The sequence below is a fragment of the Rhinopithecus roxellana genome, chromosome 13, assembly GCF_007565055.1.
Source record: "Rhinopithecus roxellana isolate Shanxi Qingling chromosome 13, ASM756505v1, whole genome shotgun sequence".
In the NCBI taxonomy this organism is placed as follows: Eukaryota; Metazoa; Chordata; class Mammalia; order Primates; family Cercopithecidae; genus Rhinopithecus; species Rhinopithecus roxellana.
The window spans coordinates 44,224,299-44,248,005 of NC_044561.1; the positions used below are offsets into that span (position 1 = coordinate 44,224,299).

General features: G+C 49.8%; 1 protein-coding gene across 1 annotated transcript in view; it reads left to right on the forward strand.

Moving 5' to 3' along the window:
- UMODL1 (uromodulin like 1) overlaps positions 1 to 14,850 on the forward strand; it is a 66,435-nt gene extending 51,585 nt beyond the window's left edge. The window contains exons 19-22 of the mRNA XM_030915156.1: positions 155 to 314; positions 2,204 to 2,288; positions 9,698 to 9,900; positions 14,416 to 14,850. Of these exons, the coding sequence (XP_030771016.1) occupies positions 155 to 314; positions 2,204 to 2,288; positions 9,698 to 9,879 (427 nt within the window). The 3' untranslated portion in view covers positions 9,880 to 9,900; positions 14,416 to 14,850. The remainder of the gene's footprint in view (positions 1 to 154; positions 315 to 2,203; positions 2,289 to 9,697; positions 9,901 to 14,415) is intronic.
- The last annotated feature ends 8,857 nt before the right edge of the window (positions 14,851 to 23,707 follow it).

Genomic DNA, 23,707 nt, shown 5'->3' on the forward strand with positions numbered 1-23,707 from the left:
GTTTTGGGGAATAAATGAGGTGGCCAGTCCTAGACTCCCATGGAGCCTGTGGGGTCTGTGAGTGTTGTCAGATGTAGTTGTGAGTAACCTTATCTGAGAACAAGGACAGCGAGGCTCGCTGACAAGCAAGGAGTCCCTTTTCCTCTCTTCTCAGCTGCCCATTGCCCAACACATACACCAACGTGATTGAGAATGGCAACTCCAGCAAGGCTCAGTTCAAGCTGAGGATCTTTTCCTTTATCAACAACTCCATTGTCTACCTGCACTGCAAACTCCGCATCTGCATGGAATCCCCCGGGGCCACGTGCAAAATCGTAAGTGTGTTTTTGGTTTTCTAAACGTTTGGTTGGATTCACATTGCTTATTGTTTCAATGCAAGGCTCTGTTAATAGAAGCCTGGGGCTCGAGTGGCTCAGGGCCGACCTCTGGGAAGAGTCGCTGTGCCTGTCCTGCAGACTCGGAGTCTGAAATGGTATTTCCACAGCAGGCAGCCTTTGCACGGCGGACTCATGTGAACTGGTGGGCATTTCCCATTTCTCAGTGGCTGAGCTAAGTTCCTCCTTGAGGCCATAATGTTCCACCGGCTGTCACATTGGCACTGCCTTGCCATGATACCTAGTGCTTCTAAGGTGATTTTTAGGTGTAAAAATGTTTTTTAAATATTATTTTTAACCACATTGATGGAACATACTAAATATCAGCCACTCTGTTATTTAATGAAGTTTTTTTCCCCTTTCCTTTCTTCAACATTCAGGCAGGGCTAATTTTACATTCCCGTTTCCTTAGACTTTCGAATTTGAAATAGGCTTTGTAATCCTGAGGTCTGAAAGCTGTGCTTTATATCACAGACAAGTACATGTGGTTCCCACGTGTTGATCACCTGTCGTCCGAGGCAGTGGACGGCTTAGGGTGCACACTGCTTTTTGCTCAGTGACCGAATGCTTCTCTCTCCTCGGAGGGAGTGCTTGTTCCTGCGCTCATCTGAGTACGTGTCGCAGAACGCGGCTGTTTTCCTGGGTGACCAAGCTCTGAGCCTCTGTGGGACGTGGATAGAGAAGCAACACAAGGAAAGCTGATTCTGTTCATGTCCGTTTTGCTCAGACGGTAGATCTTCCTGAGCAATGGGACAGAAGGAACCTCAGGTCCTAATGACAGCAGGCTGAGGGCCACACACGAGGAGCCTGTCCCTGGTTCCATCGGAGCCTCAGAGATGACTGGTGCACGGACGGCCACTGCCAGGCTTGGTCTCTGCAGGGAGCAGCTGGCTCTCAAGTTCTTTACAAGAGGATTCCTTACAAGAGGAGTGGCACACTGTTTTTTCAAGCTCCTTTAGGATGGATAGGGTATGAGCTTTCCAGGTTGCTATAGGAACGTACCACAAACTGAGTGGTTTAAACAGTGGAAACATGTTGTCTTGTTTCTGGAAGCAGGATGTCCAAGATGGAGGTGTCAGCTGGCTGGTTCCCTCTGAGAGTTCTAAAGAAAGGATCTGTCCCAGGCTTCTCTCCCAGCTTCTGGTGGCCTCAGGCATTCCTTAGCTGGTAGATGGCATTTGCCCTGTCTCTTTGCATCACCTTCCCTCAGTACACATCTATGTCTGTGTCCAAATTTCCCCTTTACATAGGGACACGAGCCATAGTGGATTAGGGCCCACCCTGATGACCTCAGCTTGATTATCTGTTTCCAAATAAGGTCACATGCACATGTGTTGGGATTTAGGACTTCCATACCTTTTTGGAGGACATGTTGCAGCCCATCTCAGGCATCTAGTGAGCAGATCCTACCATGTCACTGAGCCAGGCAGTCTTTTTTGTAAGGCAAAGGTGTAGAGGGGAGCAAATGGCTGCAGCAGCCTTTGGAGAACACAGAGGGACTCCTAGGGCTGTGACCAAGACACAGTCCTCAAGGGACCCAAGGAAGTAGCTCTAGGAACCAAAAGCAGCTCAAGGGGTCTCCTCCAGCCTGCTGCTCTTGCAGACCTCACCTCCTTCCCCGCTGACACCTGGGCCTGCCTCTTGTTGCACCAGGACCCACCACCCTGGTCTCACCGGGTCTCCCACTCCTCTGTCTAAACTTAGCCCCCTTGCCTTGCAACTTCTAGCAGGATAAAATCGCATGTATCACGTTAGCATCCTTGATAGTAGCTCCTTTCTCATAAGTGTTATTCAATTAATTTGATGTTTCTCTCCCTGGAAAAAACCAGAATTGCAATAACTTTCGGTTGCTGCAAAATAGTGAAACCTCTGCCACACACCAGATGTCCTGGGGACCCCTCGTCAGGTCTGAAGGTGAGTTGATGACTTGGTCTAGACAACAAAAGAAAAGACGCAACCAATTCCTTTTCACCAGCATGTGAACAAAAAAGCAACTGTTTTGAAATGCAGAACTCTTGAGAGACTTCTAAGGAGGCTTATAATAATAGAAATACTAATAGTTACTATTCACTGAGAACTGCTATGTGTCAGCCTGGTGCTAAGTTCCTCACATGCAGAATGTAATATGATCCTCTCAGCAACCCTAGGAGCACAAGCTATTACTGTACCCATGCTACAGATGGAAAGACTGAGACTTCAAGAGGCCAGGCACAAAGTTACATAATGAAATGTTTTGAGCTGCATAATATCAAGCTAGTGAAGTTTTCTGACACTGGGTAAATGATACCCAGTTGTTAAGAGATAAGAACGCAAGCTATAATCAGACCATGTCAACGTGTGTGTGTGTGCGCGTGTGCACAAATGCGTGCACAACAAAAAGCTATTTTATTCAAAAGATGCAAAAAATGGCATGTCTGTTCCTCCTCAGTTTAAAACCTCCATCAGCCAATTACATTGCATGTATTTTCAAAACTCCACATCAATTTTCCAGAAAAACATTTTATTTTCTGTATGGTCCATCATCTTATTTTGAAAAAAACACATTGGTTTGGGGGAAATTGTGTGCTTTGGGTATTAAGAGAGAAACCACTAGTTGTCCCATAGTATCTGTTCTCCTCCCCTTTCATAGGAATAGCAACCCCAGCTTTTGCTGGTACATGGCTGCCAGGAATAAAAACTGTAATTCCGACCTCCTGGCAGCTAAGTGCGGCCATGTGAGTAAGTTCTGGCCAATGAGATCTAAGTGGGAAACTCATGTGACAACTTTTACCGGTGCACCCTCCTTAAAAGACGTCTGTGCTTATCCTCTGCCTCTTTCTTCTTTAGGGCCATGGGGCCCAGTCCTTGGAGGAATCCAGCTTCCCCAGGACACTGTGGGCAAGTGGCCAAGGCAGGCCTGGGTTCTGACCCCCCATTTTTTTTTTCTGAGACAGAGTTTCGCTTTGTCACCCAAGCTGGAGTGCAGTGGCACAATCTCAGCTCACTGCAAGCTCTGCCTCCTGGGTTCACGCCATTCTCCTGCCTCAGACTCTCAAGTAGCAGGGACTACGGGCGCCCGCCACCACACCCGGCTAATTTTTTGTATCTTTAGTAGAGACGGGGTTTCACCGTGTTAGCCAGGATGGTCTCGATCTCCTGACCTTGTGATCCGCCCGTCTCGGCCTCCCAAAGTGCTGGGATTACAGGTGTGAGTCACTGTGCCTGGCCTGGCCCCCATTTTTATTACAGAAAGAAAGAAACTTCCACGTGCTTCAAGCCACTGCTATTTTGATTTTTTCTCTTTCTTGCTGCTTAGCCTAATCCTAGTTGGTTTTCCTTTTTTGTTGTTTTTTTCCCTAATCTTGATGACCTTCTCCCTTCTCGCCCTGTATGAGAACTTCTGAGGTTTGGATGCAGGGTGTGAACTGGAATCTGAATGCTGCTCAGGTCTTGGCCATGAAGCTGGGGAACAGGAGGAGGGAAGTCTTGGCCAGTGACTCAACTGCTGGTTCTCATTCAAAGCATTTGGGAAACTGAAAAAGTAGACACAGGTCCCAGGCCACACCCCAGGCCTACACTCTCAGAATCTCTAGAGTTGTGTCCCAGGCCCCTGAGCTGGTCATCAGGTGACTGTTGGTCAAGGTGCTAAGACAACCTGCTTTTCCACACTCTTCATTTTCTTAAATTGCTGGGAAGAACGGGTCAACCTATTTCTTTAACCCTATAAGAAATAGCATATGTGTGAAATGCATTCTCATTAATAGATAATGTGTTATTTCATGAATAGAAATTAAACTTCCTCCTTCATTCATTGATATTGTAGGGAATGTCGTAACTAGGGAAGAAAAGCACTACACTTGGAGTTGGGACACCTGAGTTTGATTATAGGCTCTGACACTTATGAGCTATGTGGTTCATCCATCATCCACCCATACATCTATCTGCTCATCTTTCCATTTATCATTTATCCATCTATCCATCCATCCATCCATCCATCCATCCATCCATCCATGCATATACCCATTCATTCATCTATCCATCTACCGTCCATTCATCTATCATGCATTCATCTATCATCCATCCATCCATCCATCCATTCATCCATCCATTCATCTATCATCCATCCATCCATCGATCCATTAGTCATCCATCCATCCACCCATTCATTCATCTATCATCCATCCATCCACTCAGCTATCATCCATCCATCAATCGATCTATCCATTGACCATCCATCCATCCACTTATTCATTAATCCACCCATCTATCATCCATCCATCCATTCATTCAACTATCATCCATCTATCCATCTGTCGTCCATCTATCTATCATTATCCATTCATCCATCTATCATCTACCCTTCTATCATCCTTCATTCATCCATCCATCCATTTATCCATCCATCGTCCATCATCCATCCATCTGTCTATTAATCCATCCACTCACTCATCCATCCATCTACTTATTCATGAATTCATTCATCTACTATGTTTCAGACACTCTGATTTTTCTTTGCAACATGCCCTGCCTACCTCATAAGGTTGTTGTGAGTGTCTAACAGTAACTAAGAATCCTTTGTGAGGCTAAGATTTGTGAGGTTGAAACTAGACTCCCTGGATTCAGAAACTAGACTCCCTGGATTCACAGCTTGGCTCTGACACTTAACAATTTTGTGGCTTTGTGCATGCTGCATGTGAATTGTGCCTTATTTTCCTCATCTGTGAAAAGGGAATAATAATAATTCCTACTTCATAAAGAGCCTGGCCGGTAGAAGTTATTGATTAAGTGCTACTTTTCACTTGTAACCAGTAGAGCACTACACTGGCATAACCAAGGCAGGAAGTACTGAATGTAATAGGGGTGTAATTGCTCAGGCTCAAGAACAAGGACTGTAGATATTCATGTTGTTCAACATTCTTTCTCATTGTGTTAGTAGCTTTTGCTTGATCTATGATTATCATACAAATATACAGCAGAATCATTTAGACACATGGAATCTCCCAGTTGGTGGGGACTTCGCTACATTTTAATAGTGTATATTAACAGAAACACTGTTGGAGACTGCAGAGGTGAGAGGAGGCTGGCAGACAGGTTCCTCAGGACCTCACCACTATCTACGGCCTCTGAGCTCCCATGCTCTGTCCCTGCCATCACCATCACCTCCACTTCAGGGAAGAAATGAGAAGAACTCAGAGGTTTTAGGGAATGTGCCTAAGCTCCCACAGTTGGTGCCCGCATGAGCTGAGCCTGCAAGTGTAGACCCAGGCTATTCATAACCTGCTATCCTCTCTCTGTCCCCTGGGGACTGGGCTGGCTTCATTTTGAGGTTTCCCTCCACCCCAGCCCTCACATCACTCTCACAATGTCCTGGCACCACCATAACAAAGTCCCGCAGCCTGGGTGGCTTAAACAACAGAAATCTGTTCTCTCCTAGTTCTGGAGGCCAGACGTCCAAAATCAAGGTGCTGGCAAAGCCCCAGTCCCTCAGAACATTGTAAGGCCGAGTCCTCCCTTGCCCCTACCTCATTTCTGCTGGATGTGCCCAATCTTTGGTGGACCTTGGCTTGCAGCTGCCTCCCTCCAGTCTCTGCCTCCGTCTGCGCATGGCCTTCTTTTTGTAAAGACGCCAGTCATGTTGGATTAGGGGCCTTTCTACCTCAGTGTGGCTTTATCTTAACTACTTGAATCTGCAACAATTCCATTTCCAAATAAGGCCATGGCCCACAGTACTGGGGTTAGGATTTCAACATATATGTTTTTTGTTTTGTCTTTTTTTTTTCTTTGAGACAGAGTCTCGCTCTGTCATCAGGCTGGAGTGCAGTGGCGTGATCTTGGCTCACTGCAACCTCTGCCTCCCGGGTTTAAGCGATTCTCCTGCCTCAGCCTCCAGACTAGCTGGGGCTACAGGTGTGGGCCACCACGCCAAGCTAATTTTTGTATTTTCAGTAGAGATGGGGTTTCACCATGTTGGCCAGGATGGTCTCAATCTCTTGACCTCATGATCCACCTGCCTCGGCCTCCCAAAATGTCAACATATCTGTTTTTGCAGGGGGTGAGGGGTTCATAATTCAACACACAGACAACCCTGTGTATTGACAATTTAAGGAAGAATCCCTTTGGGCATCTTCCCTGAATGTCTACTACCAACAAATAGTATATCAGCATCATAATTTTTGCATATTCAGTGTTTGGAAACCTTCCATGGCCTTTCCTAGCTGGCCTAGTTATTTCATATTCATGAGCGTGTCCCTGTGCTAAAAGGCCAAGAAAGCTCGAGGATAGTGTCCAGGGAGGGGCCTGGGGCAATTACTGAGGCCACTCAGTAGTGAGGAGATTGAGGACCCCAGCCGGTGGCTGAGCTGGGACTCAAACCCCTGGAAGAACCCTGTTTCCTCTGCACCCAGGTTCTTTTTAAATTTTTAAAATTAATTATTTATTTTTGAGACAGAGTCTCGCTCTGTTGCCCAGGCTGGAGTGCAATGGCATGATCTCGGCTCACTGCAGCCTCTGCCTCCCGGGTTCAAGCAATTCTCCTGCCTCAGCCTCCTGAGTAGCTGGGACTACAGGCATGCGCCACCACATCTGACTAATTTTTTTGTTTGTTTGTATTTTTTTAGTAGAGATGGGGGTTTTACCATGTTGGCCAGGATAGTCTCAATCTCCTGACTTTGTGATCTGCCCGCCTCGGCCTCCCAAAGTTCTGGGATTATAGGCATGAGCCACCGCGCCCGGCAATTTTTTATTTTTTAAGTTCTGGGGTACATGTGCAGAACGTGCAGGTTGTTACATAGGTATACATGTGCCACGGTGGTTTGCTGCACCCATCAAACCATCATCTAGGTTTTAAGCCCCACATGCCATCTTCCCTTTCCCTCACTGGGCTATATCCCCCTTTACAAAAGCAGCCATTGCTGAGTCTCCGCCATCATTCACATCTCCCTGCATCATAGACTGGCGTGTGGTCCAACGGTTATGACACATATGCAACTCACGCCACATGCCTAGAGCCTCCCTGAACAGCGAGATGCCCTGTTTGGCCAGATGCCTTGCCAGTGACTGTGGGAAATTACCATCCACAGTTCCCAGGGCTTGCTTTCCACTTCTAGCTAATCTGGCCATGGGGAGTAACCATTCCTGGACTTTGGTGTCAGTCAGTAGGCAGCACTGGCCTGCGGACCTCCTGTGGCCAGCCCTTAGCTAGTGGTTCAGTTCGAAGCATGCAGCTGCAGGTCACAGAAACCTAGCTGGAGAGGTGGAGAATGAACAGGGATGGGTCTTTCCTGGGGCTGAGAGTCTGGGGCCATTCCAGGCTGCAAGTGGCCAGGAGAAGCGGGTCTCCTTGGTCTTTCTCTACAGCATCCTCAGGGCGGCACCCCCCACTCCTGGTACTGGCAAGGTGGCCCGTCTCTGGAGGCACAGGAGGAAGGTCCACTATAGAGCCCCTGGGGGCTGGATTTAGTGGCCATCGTGATTTAGGAGTTGTCTGGAGAAGTGGCGGGCCAGGATCTGGGGGCCTCAGTTGCTTGGGGAGGTTGGAGTCACTTTGGCTGGAGCGGGGGAGGTGTTCCCTGTCCCTCTCTCTAGAAGAGGAGGGGTGTGGTTCTAGCTGGCTTATGTTCAGCACCCCAGGGATCCCCCAGTGCCATTGTTGGACAGCTTTGCTGATGGTGACACCCCCATGCAGTTCCCTGGGGGACCCACAGCAGCGTCCACTCTGGGCAGACTGCCCGGAAATCAGTACAGGGAATGAAAACGGGATCTCAAATGCTCCTGATTGCATTGAAAGGCTCTTTCCAAAGCAGACCTTCCTGATACATGGGGATGAACACCCCGAGACGGAGGGGACTGCGTGGTGCAGGATGTAGCTGTGACCTGGCTATAGATGCCCTTGACAACAAGTTACACCCACACACGGTGGGCGGAGGGTCACGTCTGCCCCTGGGCTGATGGGGGCCGGCCAGAGAGCCAGCAGGCAGCTGGCATCGTTCTCAGGCAGCACAGTTTTTAAAAAATTAAACTGAGATGACATTCACATAACCTCAAGCTAACTGTGTTAAAGTAAACCACTCAGTGATGTTTAGTGCATTGACAGGGTTGTATAGCCATCAACTCCCTGTCGTTTCTAAACATTTTCCTCACCCTAAACACAACTTCATACTCACGAGTCCCTCCCCATCCGCCTTCTGCCCGTCCCCGAAAGTCACTCATTTGCTTTCTCTCTGGTTCTGGGTAGTTCCTATGAACAGGGTCATGTTATAGGTACCTCTGGGGCCTGACTTCTTTCACTCAGCGTGATGTCTTCAAGGTTCATTTATGTTGCTGCGGGTCAGCGCTTTACTCCTTTCACGGCTGGGTCACGTTCCATTGCACGGTGGGGCCACAGTGTGTTGATTCATTCACCAGCTGGCGGACACTTGGGTTGTTGCCACCCTTGGGCTGGTACTGTGAACATGGGTGTGCAAGTAGCTGTTTGAATCCCTGTTTTCATGTCTTTTAGGGTCCACATTCTCTTTCTTTCTTTCTTTCTTTCTTTCTTTCTTTCTTTCTTTCTTTCTTTCTTTCTTTCTTTCTTTCTTTCTTTCTTTCTTTCTTTCTTTCTTTCTCTCTCTCTCTCTCTCTCTCTCTCTCTTTTCTTTTCTTTTCTTTTCTTTTCTTTTCTTTCTTCTTTTCTTTCTTTTTGTTTTAGACGGAGTTTCACTCTGTTGCCAGGCTGGACTGAAGTGGCATGATCTCAGCTCACTATAACCTCCGCCTCCCGGGTTCAAGCTATTCTTCAGCCTCAGCCTCCCAAGTAGCTGGGATTACAGGCTTGCGCCACCACGCCCAGCTAATTTTTGTATTTTTAGTAGAGACGGGTTTCACCATGTTGGCCAGGATGGTCTCAATCTCTTGACTTTGTGATCTGCTCACCTGGGCCTCTCAAAGTGCTGAGATTACAGGCGTCAGCCACCACGCCCAGAAAACACTCTCTATCTTTTAATTGTTCCCCTGGGTCTGGGGACGGCTCACTCCTCTGTGCTGTGGAGCCTGTGTAGGCCCAGCCTATGTCTCCATGCAGGGAATCTGACTGGGCTCGCCCCTTCCCACCAGGAGGACCTGCTGGTCCTGCGCAGTCCCACCCTTGTGGCCCAGGCCTCACCAGGCTGCGCTGTCCTTACTGCAATGCTGTCCTGGGCTTGGACACCTGCCTCGCCTTTGGTAACCCACAGGCACACGGGTGCACACATGGGCCTTGCACTCCCCGTGCTTCAGATCCATCAGCCCCAGATCCGGGTAGAGGGCTTGCTCCATCGCCTTCCTCCTGTTTGGGCAGATCTCTCACCTGTGCCTGCCTCCTCCCCCAGGTGAGCCTCCACGTGCAGAAGCAGGCCTGGACGCGGGTTATGTGGTCCTCGCTGTGGTGGCCATCTTTGCGCTGGTAGCGGGGGCAGCCACCCTTCTGATCGTGCACTACCGGAGAATGAATGGGAGATACAACTTTAAAATCCAGTCCGACAACTTCAGCTACCAGGGGTTCTACGAATAGGAGGCGCAGGCTGACAGGAAGGTGGGTGCAGAGTGGGGGCGTCTGATATGCGTGTCCTGCCTCGGCCACCCACGGTGATGGGGACGGCAGAGCAGGATTCGGCCAAGGGTAAATTTGTGTATGTGTCTGTGTTTTGTGGCCCTTTATGGGGCGTGCAGCCTCCCTTCTGAGAAAGCAGCCACAAGCAGGCACAGAGGGGAAACTACAGGCAGACTGGAGCCAGCCTCCCTTCTGAGAAAGCAACCACAAGCAGGCACACAGGGGAAACTACAGGCAGACTGGAGAAGGTTCAGTCACTTCACACACCCACTGGACTGGCTCCGTGATACCAGTGGCAGTGCTATGTGGGTGACTGCAGGACCCGGGGGCCTACCACAAATCCCGTCTCTGCCACCCACTCTCTGGGCCGCCTAAGCAAGGTCCTGAGCCTCTCGGTGCCTCGGTTTCATCATTTGTAAAAGAAATCATGGTAACAGTCCCGGCCGTGTAGAGGGTGTGACATTCAAATGGGAAGATGCCCAAGAGACCCCGCTATGGGGTCCGACGCCCTCGATCACTGATGGATCCTAATGATCGTCCTCAGCCGAGTGTCCCTGAAACCTGGCACTCGCAGGGATTGTCACATGTGGTGTGGATGCCACAGTGGATCCCCCACACCTTGCTACTCAGGCCCACAGCCCCAACTTGTATATGTCCTTTGGAGGCTAAAGATGCTTCTCTGATCTGCTCCTGTGGACTTTTGTTTCTCCTGGGCTTGCACATAGTTCACCACAAATGAATGACAAGCCTTATGGAGGGCAGTATCATTGGTATAAACCTTCAGTGGGAAATGCCAAGACTATGACTTCTGTAAAGATTTTCAGATTTTTTTTTATTTTTTGAGATGGAGTTTTGCTCTTGTTGCCCAGGCTGGAGTGCAGTGGCGTGATCTCAGCTCACCGCAACCTCCGCCTCCCGGGTTAAAGCGATTCTGCTGCCTCAGCCTCCCGAGTAGCTGGAATTATAGGCATGCGCCACCACGCCCGGCTAATTGTGTATTTTTAGTAGAGACAGGGTTTCTCCATGTTGGTCAGGCTGGTCTTGAACTCCCGACCTCAGGCTATCCACCTGCCTCGGCCTCCCAAAGTGCTGGGATTACAGGCATGAGCCACCGTACCAGGCCAAATTTTGAGATTTTTCTAAAAAAAGAACATGGCTGTAATCCTAGCACTTTGGGAGGCCAAGGCAGGAGGATCGCTTAAGCCTAGGAGTTTGAGACCAGCCTTGGTAAGACAGAAAGACTCCACCTCTACAAAAAAATGCAAAAATAAGCTGGGTGTGGTGGCACATGCCTGAGGTCCCAGCTGCTCAGAGGCTGAGCTAGGAGGATCGCTAGTGCTCAAGAGGTGGAGGTTACAGTGAGCTGAGACTGCCCCACTGCACTCCAGAGGGAGACCCTGCCTCAAAAATAAATAAATAATAATAAAAGAAGAAGAGAAGCACTCACGAGGCTTATCTGGCAGCGTGTGAGACTGCTGACTACAAATGCTGTACGGCAAGCATGGCGGCATCGGCTTCCTGGGAGGCCTCAGGAAACTTACAATCATGGCGGAAGGCCAGGGGGAAGCAGGCACCTCTCCCATGGCTGGAGCAGGAGGAAGGGGTCAGGGCAGGTGCTACAGATGTTTAATCAACCAGATCTTATGCGAACTCTATCATGAGACAGCACCAAGGGGATGGTGCTAAACCATTTTTGAAGGATCCATCCCATGATCCAACCACCTCCTATCAGGCCCCACCTTCAACAGGGGGATCACATTCAACATGAAATTTGGGTGGGGACACAGATCCACACCATATCAACTGCCCGCCATCTAAGCCAACAGGAGAACAAGGAAAGACGAGAGGTCAATTTTCCCTTGAATGTTTTAATTTCCAGGAGGGGGACATTCAGCATGTCTTTGGCACCAACCCACCAGATTTCCTTAGAGAGCTAGCAGGACAAGTGTTGGCCTCATCGCCGGGATTCACATCTTAAATATTAAGTAAAAGGCACTGACATTTCCTCGTAACTCTATCTAGGGAGGTGACTGGCCTCTAGCACTGGCCTCATCTATGCTGTAAGGGTTCTGAGACTCCAGAATAATGCGCACGTTAGTTACCGGGAGTCCTGGCAGGAGAGAGGAGTAAGATAAAGCTAACACAAGCATCCCCCTCGCATGGGCAGAATCACATCCACAAGCGGGTGGCGTTTTCTCTGAGGAAGTTGCCCAGCAAATGCAGCATGGAGGTTGCCTTTTGGAAATGTGTGCTGTAGTCTAGGCTTTGCTGGTGACCTGGCAGGATTTGCTTGAGTTCTCTGGGCCCCATTTCCTCATTTTAAGATTGGAGCCAGTGTCTACTACACTTTGCTGTGTTGTTTCCAAAATCTGTTTAAGGGGCTGGGTACGGTGGCTCACGCCTGTAATCCCAGCACTTTGGGAGGCTGAGGCGGGTGGATCACGAGGTCAGGAGATCAAGACCATCCTGGCTAACACGGTGAAACCCTGTTCTCTACTAAAAATACAAAAAATTAGCCAGGCATGGTGGCAGGTGCCTGTAGTCCCAGCCACTCGGAAGGCTGAGGCAGGAGAATGACGTGAACCCAGGAGGTGGAGCTTGCAGTGAGCCGAGATTGTGCCACTGCACTTCAGCCTGGGTGACACAGCGAGACTCTGTCTCAAGAAAAAAAAAAGAAAGAAAATAAGGGCCTGAGCACAGGAAGACGGGCTTGGCTGGAGAAGCTGCCTGCCCAACGAAGAAGGTGCAGTGTGGTACTGACAATGTCTGTTGTCTCCCAACATCCCTGTGAGGTTGTGCTGTTATTAGCATCCTGTGTTATAGTTAGAAATCCAGGGCAGGAAGGGATAGATGTCCCAGGTCGTGTGGCTGGGAGGTGGTGGAGCTGGGCTGCATGGGATTTCCGTTTGGCACCAGGGTCAGCTCTCTTAGCTGCCAAGCTTAGAGCCTCTCTTAGGCTAGTGTTCACATGACTGATGGACCCTTAGAACAATGCCCCTTGCCTTTCCGCTTTATCAGTGACCTGGAGAATTTGTATTTTAGCAGCTGTGCAAGGGAATCCATAATTCTTAATTCTTGCAGTAGAGGCACCAGGTGTCCCAGTTAGAGGCAGAAACTGTTGTGGTTACAGGGAAGGAAACTTCCAGGGAGCCAGGCGCTGCTGCTCAGCTGTGGTCTGGGTCGTCAGCCACCTCTGAGGATCCCAGAGGGGCAGGGAACAGCAGTGAAGTTTCAGTTAAACTTTACACTCTAATAGTGAAAAATCAGTAAAGCTTCCTCAGCATGGTAGCTTTTGGCCTTTGGTTTGGGGTCCATGGGATTTGGGCCATGAAGACCCCCTCCTCACCAAGCCCATTGCCTCCCATCCTGGGCAGGGGACACTGTCAGTACCAGCCTGCTCCCTTTTTGTCAGGCTGACAGTTTCCCCAGGCAAGCCCATCTTCCCTGTGCTCAGGTCCTTATTTTCTTGAGATAACAGATTTTTGAAACAACTCAGCAAAGTGTAGTAGACACTGGCTCCAATCTTAAAATGAGGAAATAGGGCCCAGAGAACTCAAGCAAATCCTCCCAGATCACACAGCAAAGCCCAGACTACAGCACACATTTCCAAAAGGCAACCTCCATGCTGCGTTTGCTGGGCAACTTCCTCAGAGAAAACGCCACCCGCTTGTGGATGTGATTCTGCCCATGCAAGGGGGATGCTTGTGTTAGCTTTATCTTACTCCTCTCTCCTGCCAGGACTCCCGGTAACTAACGTGCGCATTATTCTGGAGTCTCAGAACCCTTACAGCATAGATGAGGCCAGTGCTAGAGGCCAGTCACCTCCCTAGATAGAGTTACGAGGAAATGTCAGTGCCTTTTACTTAATATTTAAGATGTGAATCCCGGCGATGAGGCCAACACTTGTCCTGCTAGCTTTCTAAGGAAATCTGGTGGGTTGGTGCCAAGGTCATGCTGAATGTTCCCCTCCTCGAAATTAAAATATCCAAGGGAAAATTGGCCTCTCATCTTCCTTTGTTTTCCTGGAGCTCCTGTCTCTTGAAGTGAGAACTGTCTCACTAGTTCTAAAGTTCCTGCAGACATCTGCTCTTTGAAAACCATCAGCCAACCTGCCCACCCCCACCAGGTTGACCCTTAGGCAGCCCCACTCAGAGATGTTCCCAGTGTCCTAGTGGGTTCTCCATGGATGGTGCAAAGGTGCAGGGGCCCCAGGTGTGCTCGTCCGGTTCAGGTATCTGCACCAGCCACCCCCACCAGTCCGCGTGGTGGGAACATCACTCACCCGAGAGCAGGCACAGCCCCACGGCCACCGTTCCACTGGGCACTCTGGGAGTGGCTGCCTTTTCATGTGGGGCTTGATCTGTCCCTCTCCAGTAAACATAGATGCCATGTCCTCGGGTTGGTGGTTCCTCCACTACCCATCCTCCTGGGGTTTTCTGTATTAACTTTACCTTTCCTGCATGCAAGCTGACCCAGGGGACCTCTTTCTCCACACAGGTTGCGGTGAGTCAACCTGCCTCCAGAACCTCGGAGCTTCCCTGGCAGGCTCCCCTGGGATCCCCAGTGTCTCTCTGCACCTCCACCCATCCCTCGGTTCTTAACTCTTCAAGCCTTAACAGGGGTCTGCTCTGATGGATGTGCTCTGCCAGCGCCTGGGTGAACCCAGAGGGGATGATAGCAGCCACCACCTGCCCACAAGAGGCAGGCCATCCTATAGGTCCTAGAGGAGCCACAGCCCACAGGCAGATGAAGGGGCTATGGGAGACGGGGGCAGTGCTGGGGGTGCTCTGGCTCCACCACCACCCAGGCAACCCCCATAGCCTGGACCCCCAGACCTGCGACCCTCCACACCAGTCCACCGAACCCTCCCAGGCTTGCTCTTGCTTGGCGTCCATCACCCCTTTGGCAAATATAGAATATTTCACATTCTCAGAGAGACCCGACAGTGCTCCTGACGCTCCTTTAAAAATAGGTCAGTCTTAGAAATATACTGCCAATGTTATTTTTAGTGGATGTTTAGGCTCTTTGACTTTTCTCCTGTGTACCAAGGTATTGCTTTTATTTACACAACAGTGGCTCAAAAGGCACTCTATTAATGTGACAACCTTTTTAATAAGTAGAAATAACATATGCACACATCACTCTTCACATTTTTCTAAGCATTTTCACAGCCGTTTTTTCATATAATCCAACCCCAGTGGGAGGTGTGATTTACCCGTTACACAATGAGAAACCAGAGGAGCTGATGAGTTACTTAATTGAGGTCACAGAATGAATTAGCAAGAAAATGGTTCTAAAAATCTCAGTATTTTAGTCTAGACTTTTCTCCATTATATCATCCTAAGAGATAATGCTCTGTACTATATTTGAAATAAATTGGAGTTGTATTAGATAGCTCACGCCTGAAAGTAGAGTGTTTTTCCTCCATGAACTTAGAATTATAACATGGCCTTAGCTTCCAATCGACAAGACTAATTTTGTTGAATATAATTGTCATTCATACAGAACATTTGGGGAAAGGAGTATTTTGATTTACTGGATATTCTCAGAGTCAGTAACGAATGACAGTGGGTAATACGTGTGGATCACAGATTCCGATCAAGTAGAATCAATCACACAAGACACTGAAATGTGGCTGCTTGTGCTGGATGCTCCATTTGGGATGGTCCATCACAGGCTCACTGAGCATCCACCGAGGACCAGTGCTATGCTGGGCACTCTGGGGAGGCCAGGAACGCATCTCTGGTTCTTCCCAAGTCATATCCACCAGTCGGCGTGGTGGGAGTGTCGCTTGCCCGAGAGTAGGCACAGCCCCACGGCCACCGTTCCACTGGGCACTCTGGGAGTGGCTGCCTTTTCTTGTGGGGCTTGATCTGTCCCTCTCCAGTAAACATAGACACCACGTCCTCGGGTTGGTGGTTCCTCCACTACCCATCCTCCTGGGTTTTTCATATAACCTGTTATAAGCTATTCTGAAGTCAGCTGAGGAGCTTTCACTTGCCTTTCTTGGAAGAGCATGACATACTCAGTAAAACCAGCTGCTGAGCCCCATGACTGTGTGGCTCTTTGGATTTCAGATAAAGTCGTTGACATATATTTAAAAACCCTGTCTTTCAAACTTCATCTACAGTTTTCATGTAATTTTTTTTTTTTTTTGAGACAAAGTCTTGCTCTTGTTGCCAAGGCTGGAGTGCAATGGCATGATCTTGGCTCACTACAACCTCTGCCTGCCAGGTTCAAGCGCTTCTCCTGCCTCAGCCTCCCGAGTAGTTGGGATTACAGGCTTCTGCCACCACGCCCGGCTAATTTTTGTATTTTTAGTAGAGACTGGGTTTCACCATGTTGGTCAAGCTGGTCTCGAACTCCTGACCTCAGGTGATTCTCCCGCCTCAGCCTCCCAAAGTGCTGGGGTTACAGCCATGAGCCGCTGTGCCTGGCCTCATGTAATCTTAATACATAGGCCATGTCTGTTCATTTGTGTTTTCTGAAATAATGAAAACTTGGTTTACTCTCATCCTCCTTCCCCCATCCAAGTCTATTCTTTGACAAACACTTTCTGAGCACTCACAGTGCTCCAGGCCCTGAGCTTAGTGCTCTGGGCAAAGTGGTGAGAGAGGCAGACCAAGACCTGCCCTCACAGAGCACAACGCCTTGTTGGGGAGGGAGACGCTGAAATCAGATGATGAGAGACATGGTAAGTACTGAAAGTGATGACTGCATGTGTGCTGTGAGAAGCCTCTCACCTGGTCCCTTCATCCACCCAGCTAGCCATCTGACCATCTGCCCATCCATTCACCCACCCATCTACCCATCTGTCCACCTCTCCACACATCTGCTCGTCTGTCCATCCATCCATCCATCCACCCATCCATCCACCCATTCACCCATCCATCCAACTGTTCATCCATCCAACCATCCATTCATCTATTCAACCATCCATTCATCTATTCAACCATCCATCCATTCAACCATTCATTGATCCATTCATCCAACCACTCACCCATGCATCCACCCACTCATTCACCTCTCCATCCATCCACCTCCATCCACCCACCCACTCATCCATCCACCCAACCATCTGACCGACCATCCACTCAACCATCCATCCATCCATCCATCCATCCATCCATCCATCCATCCATCCAAACAAGGAATGTGTATTGAGTCCCAGTTTATATACTGACAAGAGGAAGACAAGAAGAATGAGGCAAGAGTTTTTGCCCTCAAGTATTCACAATCCATATGAGGAAAAACCCCTGTGGATACTATAATACATGCAGTAAATCCAGGGAGGCCTCTGGAGGAAGGAAGAGAGAGAAACGGAAAAATGCAAGTCAATGCATATGGACTTGTGCACCTGTTCCCATTACTTCATTGGAAGGGCTCTGGGGTGCTGCCATGTCAGGACTGCTATTTGAGAATATTCTCAGCATGCATATTGCTTGTAGTTTAAACCCTCCAATCCCAGGCTGTTCCCACTGGCATGGCTTAAGGGATTAAATCTAAAGTGTATGGAAACAGAAGGAGGAAGGGAGAGCCCCAGGGTGGCCCTTAGATGTCTGTAGAAGTTGTTCACTGCTCTCCAGGGCAGATGTCACCCCAGGGTTGTGCAGTGCACAACCTGTGAGGCCAGACTTCAGGGCTTTGGAGACTCCCCAGAAGATCTCCTAACAGACTGAGTGGGCAACTCAAGTCCTCCTGTCTGTGGAAGTGGGGAGACTGACATAGACATATTCTATACAAGCTTCATTATAAGCCCTCCACAAATGATTGTTCTCACTTCACAGTTGAGGAAATGAAGACAGTTTGCAACTTTTCTGAAGCCAAACAGCTGGCCAGTGAAGGAGCTGCAATTTAAACCAAGCCCATTGGGTGCAATTTAAACCATGCCACCCTCTGCTTTCTGTGGGGGATGGGAAGGAGGGCCTTTGCAGATTTTAGAACTCAGAGTACCTCTGAGTTGTGGAAAGAGGGCTTAGGGGTTCCCCAAGGCCAGTGGGCTTTTGGTTCCTGGGGTTTGGGTCCCTGGAGGTTCTCATGTTCAGACACTATTGGGACCTCAATCTTCCTGGCCCAGGATCCCAAGCTGTGAATCACTGGAAAGTGGAAGATATGATGGAAGTGCAGGGTCTGATGGGAGAGAATCTGATGGAGGAGAGGCTGATGGAGGTGAAGGCTCTGATGGAGGAGGGTCTGATGTCAGAGGAGGGTCTGATGGAGGTAGAGAATGACTAGGGCTTTCCATGGGCCCTCTGGCCCAGGTTGCGTCTCTCCATGCTGGCCACTAGATGGCGACATTAGCCATAGTCCACACTGGAAACCGAGGGTCCCTGGTTTCCGCTGCAACCACAGTCCTGGGTTCTCTTGTTTGTTCTCTTTCACTGGATTTGAGCCTCTTGCGTGTCTGAAATTGTTCTGCAGACCTGCAGGGTCCGGGCCCAACACATGTGTGCAAAGGTGGTGCCCTGGAGGCTCTGTAAATAGCTCAGAAAGTGAGGCTAGTCTTCTTCAGAGCACTGAGTGATGGCCAAGTGCAGGACAAATGAGGCTATGTGGGGGCCACAGCACGGATGTCGAGTCTCGCATCTGGATTTCCCAAGAATGGGAGACGTCTTTTCCCTCCCTTTCCGTTTCTGGGAGGAAAGGGGCAGACAGATAGGTGACTAAGACTGGTGGCAGAGAGCCAGCAGCCACAGGAGCTGGTGCTGGGGAGGCCCAGGTGAGATACCTATGGCTCGGGAGAGGACCTGTGCATGTGGAAGGGATGCCTGCAATGCCCAGTGACACCTCTGTCTATTGTGGAGGGTGACAGAATCCACTAAGTTAGCCACATGTGCACCTAAACCAGAAGTGAGTATCCAGAACAGCCATGCATGCCATAAGCCATCAGATAAGAGGGGCTGGACAGGGGCTCCCCAAGCCTGTCCTCAGCTGTGACGGGGTGGTTAGCAACCCTCTTTAGTTTGAGCACCTGCTTTGTCCCGGAGAGGGAGTGTTAAATATCTGCTGTTCACCCCCCATGCCCCGTCTCTGTCACTCCTGGGAAGGAGGACTGTAGATCCTCACTTGCGACACCCAGAACACCAAAGTGGTTCTGTTACCGGACAAAAGGTCTTGACTGTGTGTCATCCAGGCTCTTTGTGCTGAACAAAAAATTGAACAAAACACACAAAGCAAAAAAGAAGGAAGCAATGAAAGACAAAGCAACAAAAGAACAGTAACGAAAGTGCAGGTACATTGAAGCTAAAGTACACTCCACAGAGTGGGAGCAGGCTGGAGCAGGTGGCTCAGGAGCCCCCATTACAATGTTCTTTAAGGTTTTTATAAAGCTCAAAGACTCTGGTAACACCCCTAGGTGCCCTTTGGAAGCCTCCAATTAGTCAGACCCTATGAAGGATTGGCCTGTGACCAATCAGAAGCTGAAGTGGAAACTTCTGTCTTGTTATCACAGGAGTGAGGATGTGGCCTGTGTGCTGCCTAATCTTGCCTGGAACTGGCTGCACCTGCTGTTCTTTTGCTTCTGCCTTAACCCTTGGTCACCCTAATCCCTATTCTCCTGCCTCAGTTCTGATGGAAAGAAAGTGACAGATGACCTGGAGGTTCCTAACCCAGGGAATAGCTAGAGTTTGCATCCCACAAGCTAGTGTGAGATTGTAGGAGGCTAAGGGCATGGGCTTTACGGTTGTGAGAGTTTGGAGGTTGAATCTCAGCCCTTCTATGTGGGGCATGTTACCCAATCTCTCTGAGTCCCTGTTTCCTCACATTTACCCCACCTGTGAAGTGAAGGTGTTGCTAGCATTGGTTAGGGAACTTTGGGCAAGAAGTAATGGAAATGTCAACTCCAACAGGCTCTAAGGATAAAGCCAATTTATGACCCCTTGCAAGTGAGAAGTCCAGGCCAGGGTGGACCTCAGGTGTGGCTTGCTCCTGCAGCTCTCTATGGCTCAGATTTTGTCTGCCTTTTGCTCTATGTTCCATGGTGTTAGTTTAACCCAAAGCTCCCTCTTAGCTCCCAAATAGCTTCAAGCAGTAATCAGGACCAATTGCTCATTTGTATGTGTCCAGCTGAAGACAAAACAGGTCTTCCCCCAATTGCTGATTAAAAGGCTGGGTTAGGCCAGGTGCGGTGGCTCATTCCTGTAATCCCAGCACTTTGGGAGGCTGAGGCGGTCAGATCACGAGGTCAGGAGTTCCAGACCAGCCTGGCCAATTGGTGAAACCCCGTCTCTACTAATAATACAAAAATTAGCTGGGTGTGGTGGCACGCACCTATAATCGCAGCTACTCTGGAGGCTGATGCAGGAGAATCACCTGAACCCGGGAGGCGGCAATTGCAGTGAGCTGAGATCGTGCTATTGCACTCCAGCCTGGGCAACAGAGTGAGATGAGACTCAGTCTCAAAAAAAAAAAAAAAAAAAAATGCTGGGGTTATGTCTTGATTGAAATGTCCTATGTGATGTCCCCAACTCCAGGCCTATCGCTCTGGCCAGGAGGATGTTGGGTGCTGCTGATGGGCTGAGGCCTGGGCCGTTTGCAATATCAAGGCAAAAGGCCTCATGCTGTTGGTTCATTAGTGAGAAGCCACAGGAAGGTGACACGCCAGGGAAAGAGACCAGCTTCTGTGTTTTGGGTTCACAGCACCCAAGCCTGCACCCAAACATGGAGAAGGGGACTTGAGTGTCTTTTGAACGTGTCAGCATTGATATTTGCTTCTCTGACCTTGCTCCAGCTCTGGCTCAGCTCCAGGTTCCTAAGGCTTCATCTCCTAGGACATTTTCTGGGAGCTAGGGAAGACAGGATAGCAGAGCCTGGTCACGTAGCTCTTTGATAATGCTCTCGGGGGCAAGCAGTGCCTTCTTACTGGGTTGTTCCTGTGAGAAGCGTTCTGATTTCGACTCAGAAGCCCTGAAGGTGAGAGCCCCTGATGGTGGCAGAGGGGGGTATGTCCAGGGTCTGGGGGCACCTGGGATCATCTACTTGAGTCCCCTTTGAACCCTGCGTTTGGCAGCAGAGCGATGCCAAGGAAGTCCCTTCCCCTCGGCGTCAAGCACCCTTGCTCATCCTCAAAGCGGTCAGTGATGCTTACGCCACACTCCCCAGGGCCCGGAGCTGCTGAGCCGCACACATGTGCGTTTCTCCATGAGGCCATCTTGGGGGACAAGTGCTGGCACCCCCACATGGTAGGACAAAGACAGAGGCCCTGAGACATTAGCAACCTGCCTCAGATCACACAGCTGAGGCCAGACCAGAGCCCAGGCTGCCCATGGTCATGTCCTAGGCACCATTTCCCATGGGCATCATTGAGTGGGAGTCTGGGCTAAACAAGACCACACTGGTTTTGATGACGGATTTTCTGCCCCTGTACCACATGGTAGGCCAGGGCCTCCCTCCCACCTGGCTATGCTGCACCTCCACCTTCACTCTTAGTTTCTGTAAAGAGATGTTTTGAGTGCTTGGGGCAGTGACTGAGAATATTAAAGATGTAACACAGGCGTGCACGATGTGGGGCCCCAGTGGGCTTGGTACAGGTTGGCTCCATGCCTGCCCTGGCTCCAGGACCCTCCTCCCCAGGGTAGAGCCAGGACAGGTGGGGAGGGGGTCACTACCTGGCATGATCTGCCAGGGGCTGGGGCAGAGGAATGGAGCCTTCCTGGCAACAGCCATGATCAGCCAGGGGATGGGCAGAGGGACAGAGCCTGGCAACAGTTCCAGGGGCTGTCCTTGGTGGGACTTTCCCTTCCCAGGACCACCAGTTCCCGGCCACAGCGGGAGCCCTGCTCAGGGAGGCTGGCGACCTAGGGGGAAGCCAGCGCTGGAGCTCTGGCTGAGGATGGAGCAGGCGCTCTCTGTTCAACCCTCCAGGAAGCCAGCATCACCAGGTGGCTGGGGTGGCTTCTGGCCTCCACTGTCCCATGGAGCTGCCTTGGGAAGGTTGTGGCTCCTGCAGCTCCCCCACGCCCACGCAGGCACTGGTCTCATTCGGAGCAGGTCCGCTCTTCCCCAGTGGCAGCCCTACTTTATCGGAGTCACAATGATCTGACTTCCTCCTATTGACCACGCACAGCATTTCCTAGGACTGAGTCTATGTGACCCGTCAAGCCCCTCCTGGGCAATCCTCTTCCTTCCTGGAAGGTACATTAAACTCTGAGGTTTCACAAGGGCTGGCTGCATCCCCATGCAGGCAGACAGGACCCCACATACCCAGGCGAGCCCTCCTCAGCAGCCTGTTCATCTGCAGGGATTCCTCTGGTTCCCCCTCTGGGCAGCCCCACGACCCAGATGCCTCGGCTTCCCAGCCACAGGTCCCTCATTGTCCTCCCCTCCTTGCTGGGGAGAGGCAGGCGCTGGGCTGTCCATGGGGCATGAAAGTGACAGCTACACCCTCCAAGCTCGCTGGGTCCCTCTGCCGGGCGCCTCCCCTACCTGCCCCTCTGCAGTCGGGCAAGAGAGATCTGCTAGGGGAGGAGGTGGCACCGGGATCCCCGTCGCCATCCCAGCCTCCCCGCTGCCCTGCACTGGCTCCTGGGCTTCTCCTCGGCCCTCAGTTCTGTGTCTTCAGGGTTCCGGTCTCCTGCCTGGGGCAGCCCAGGGCCGCCAAGGGCTTGGTTGTTCCAGGAGGCTGTTGTACACAGAAAACATCTTCATGGCTGTTTGAACATTTAATATATAATTTATTGAGGTTAATTTTTAAAAAAACAATTAGTTTTCCTTAAGTAAACTCAATTCATGAATCTTATTTGTTTTATATTCATCTGGGAGCTTTTGGCAATCTCTTTCAGAGGGACTTTTGATTAATGTTTGACCAACTCAGTTGAAAAAACCTCATAAACAGTCAATTCTGTTAATTAAATTCCCTCAGACATTTACACAGAACTTATACATTTGTTTGATTTTCTTTTTAAGACACTTCAGCTGCCTGACCCAAGTACTTCAGAGGACTCTGAGAAAACCACTGACACCTTTGTAAACAGGCGGCTCCCAGACTCCAGGAAACATTCCAATTCTACTGATATATCTAGTTTGTTTTGCTCACACCTTTCAACTTAGAATCACTAGTCTGTAGAGAATCGCACATTTTAAACTAGAATCAGCTATTCTGGGGAATAAACTGGAAAGTGTGTGCTGTGGGAGCCTCTAGTATGCCTCATTCTCTTACACACTGTAAACACTTTCAAACACATACATGGACTGTTTTAGAACACAGCAGGAAAGTATTAATATGATAGGCTTGATTTGCTTCATCATCTGCAAACGATGGTAAACCTTTCTGGGGTTGAAGAGCTTTCTTCACTATGGAAGCAATTTCCTGTAGCAAGAATGGGATTACTTTCTCAAAGTGTGCGTGATTTCAGTCTGGACTTGAGACCTGGGATCACAGGCCTTCCAGATAATTCTGTGATGCCACTGATGAGAACTTTGGAAGCTGCCCTGACACAGACCTCCACATCCTCCTGAAGGGCCAGTCTCCCAGGTGTGCCCTGGTTCAGATAAATCATTCCCTGATCCTTCCATCAGATTAGTCTGTGCCCATCACCTGGTGACTTCACCACTGACTAGATTCAACATTTCTGCTTATTCTCAAGTTATTTTCAAGCTCTTCTGAACTGGAGGAGTACAACTGATTAGATTCAACTTCTCTACTTCTCCTTCAAGTTATTTTCAAGCTCTTCTGAACTGCAGGGGTACGACTCTCACAGGCCGAGTCTCCATGTCTTTTGTGCTCTGCCCAGCTAGGTGGTTCCTGTGCTGTGAAGCTGCCTGGTGCTCTGGGCTGCCCCTTGATCTGCTT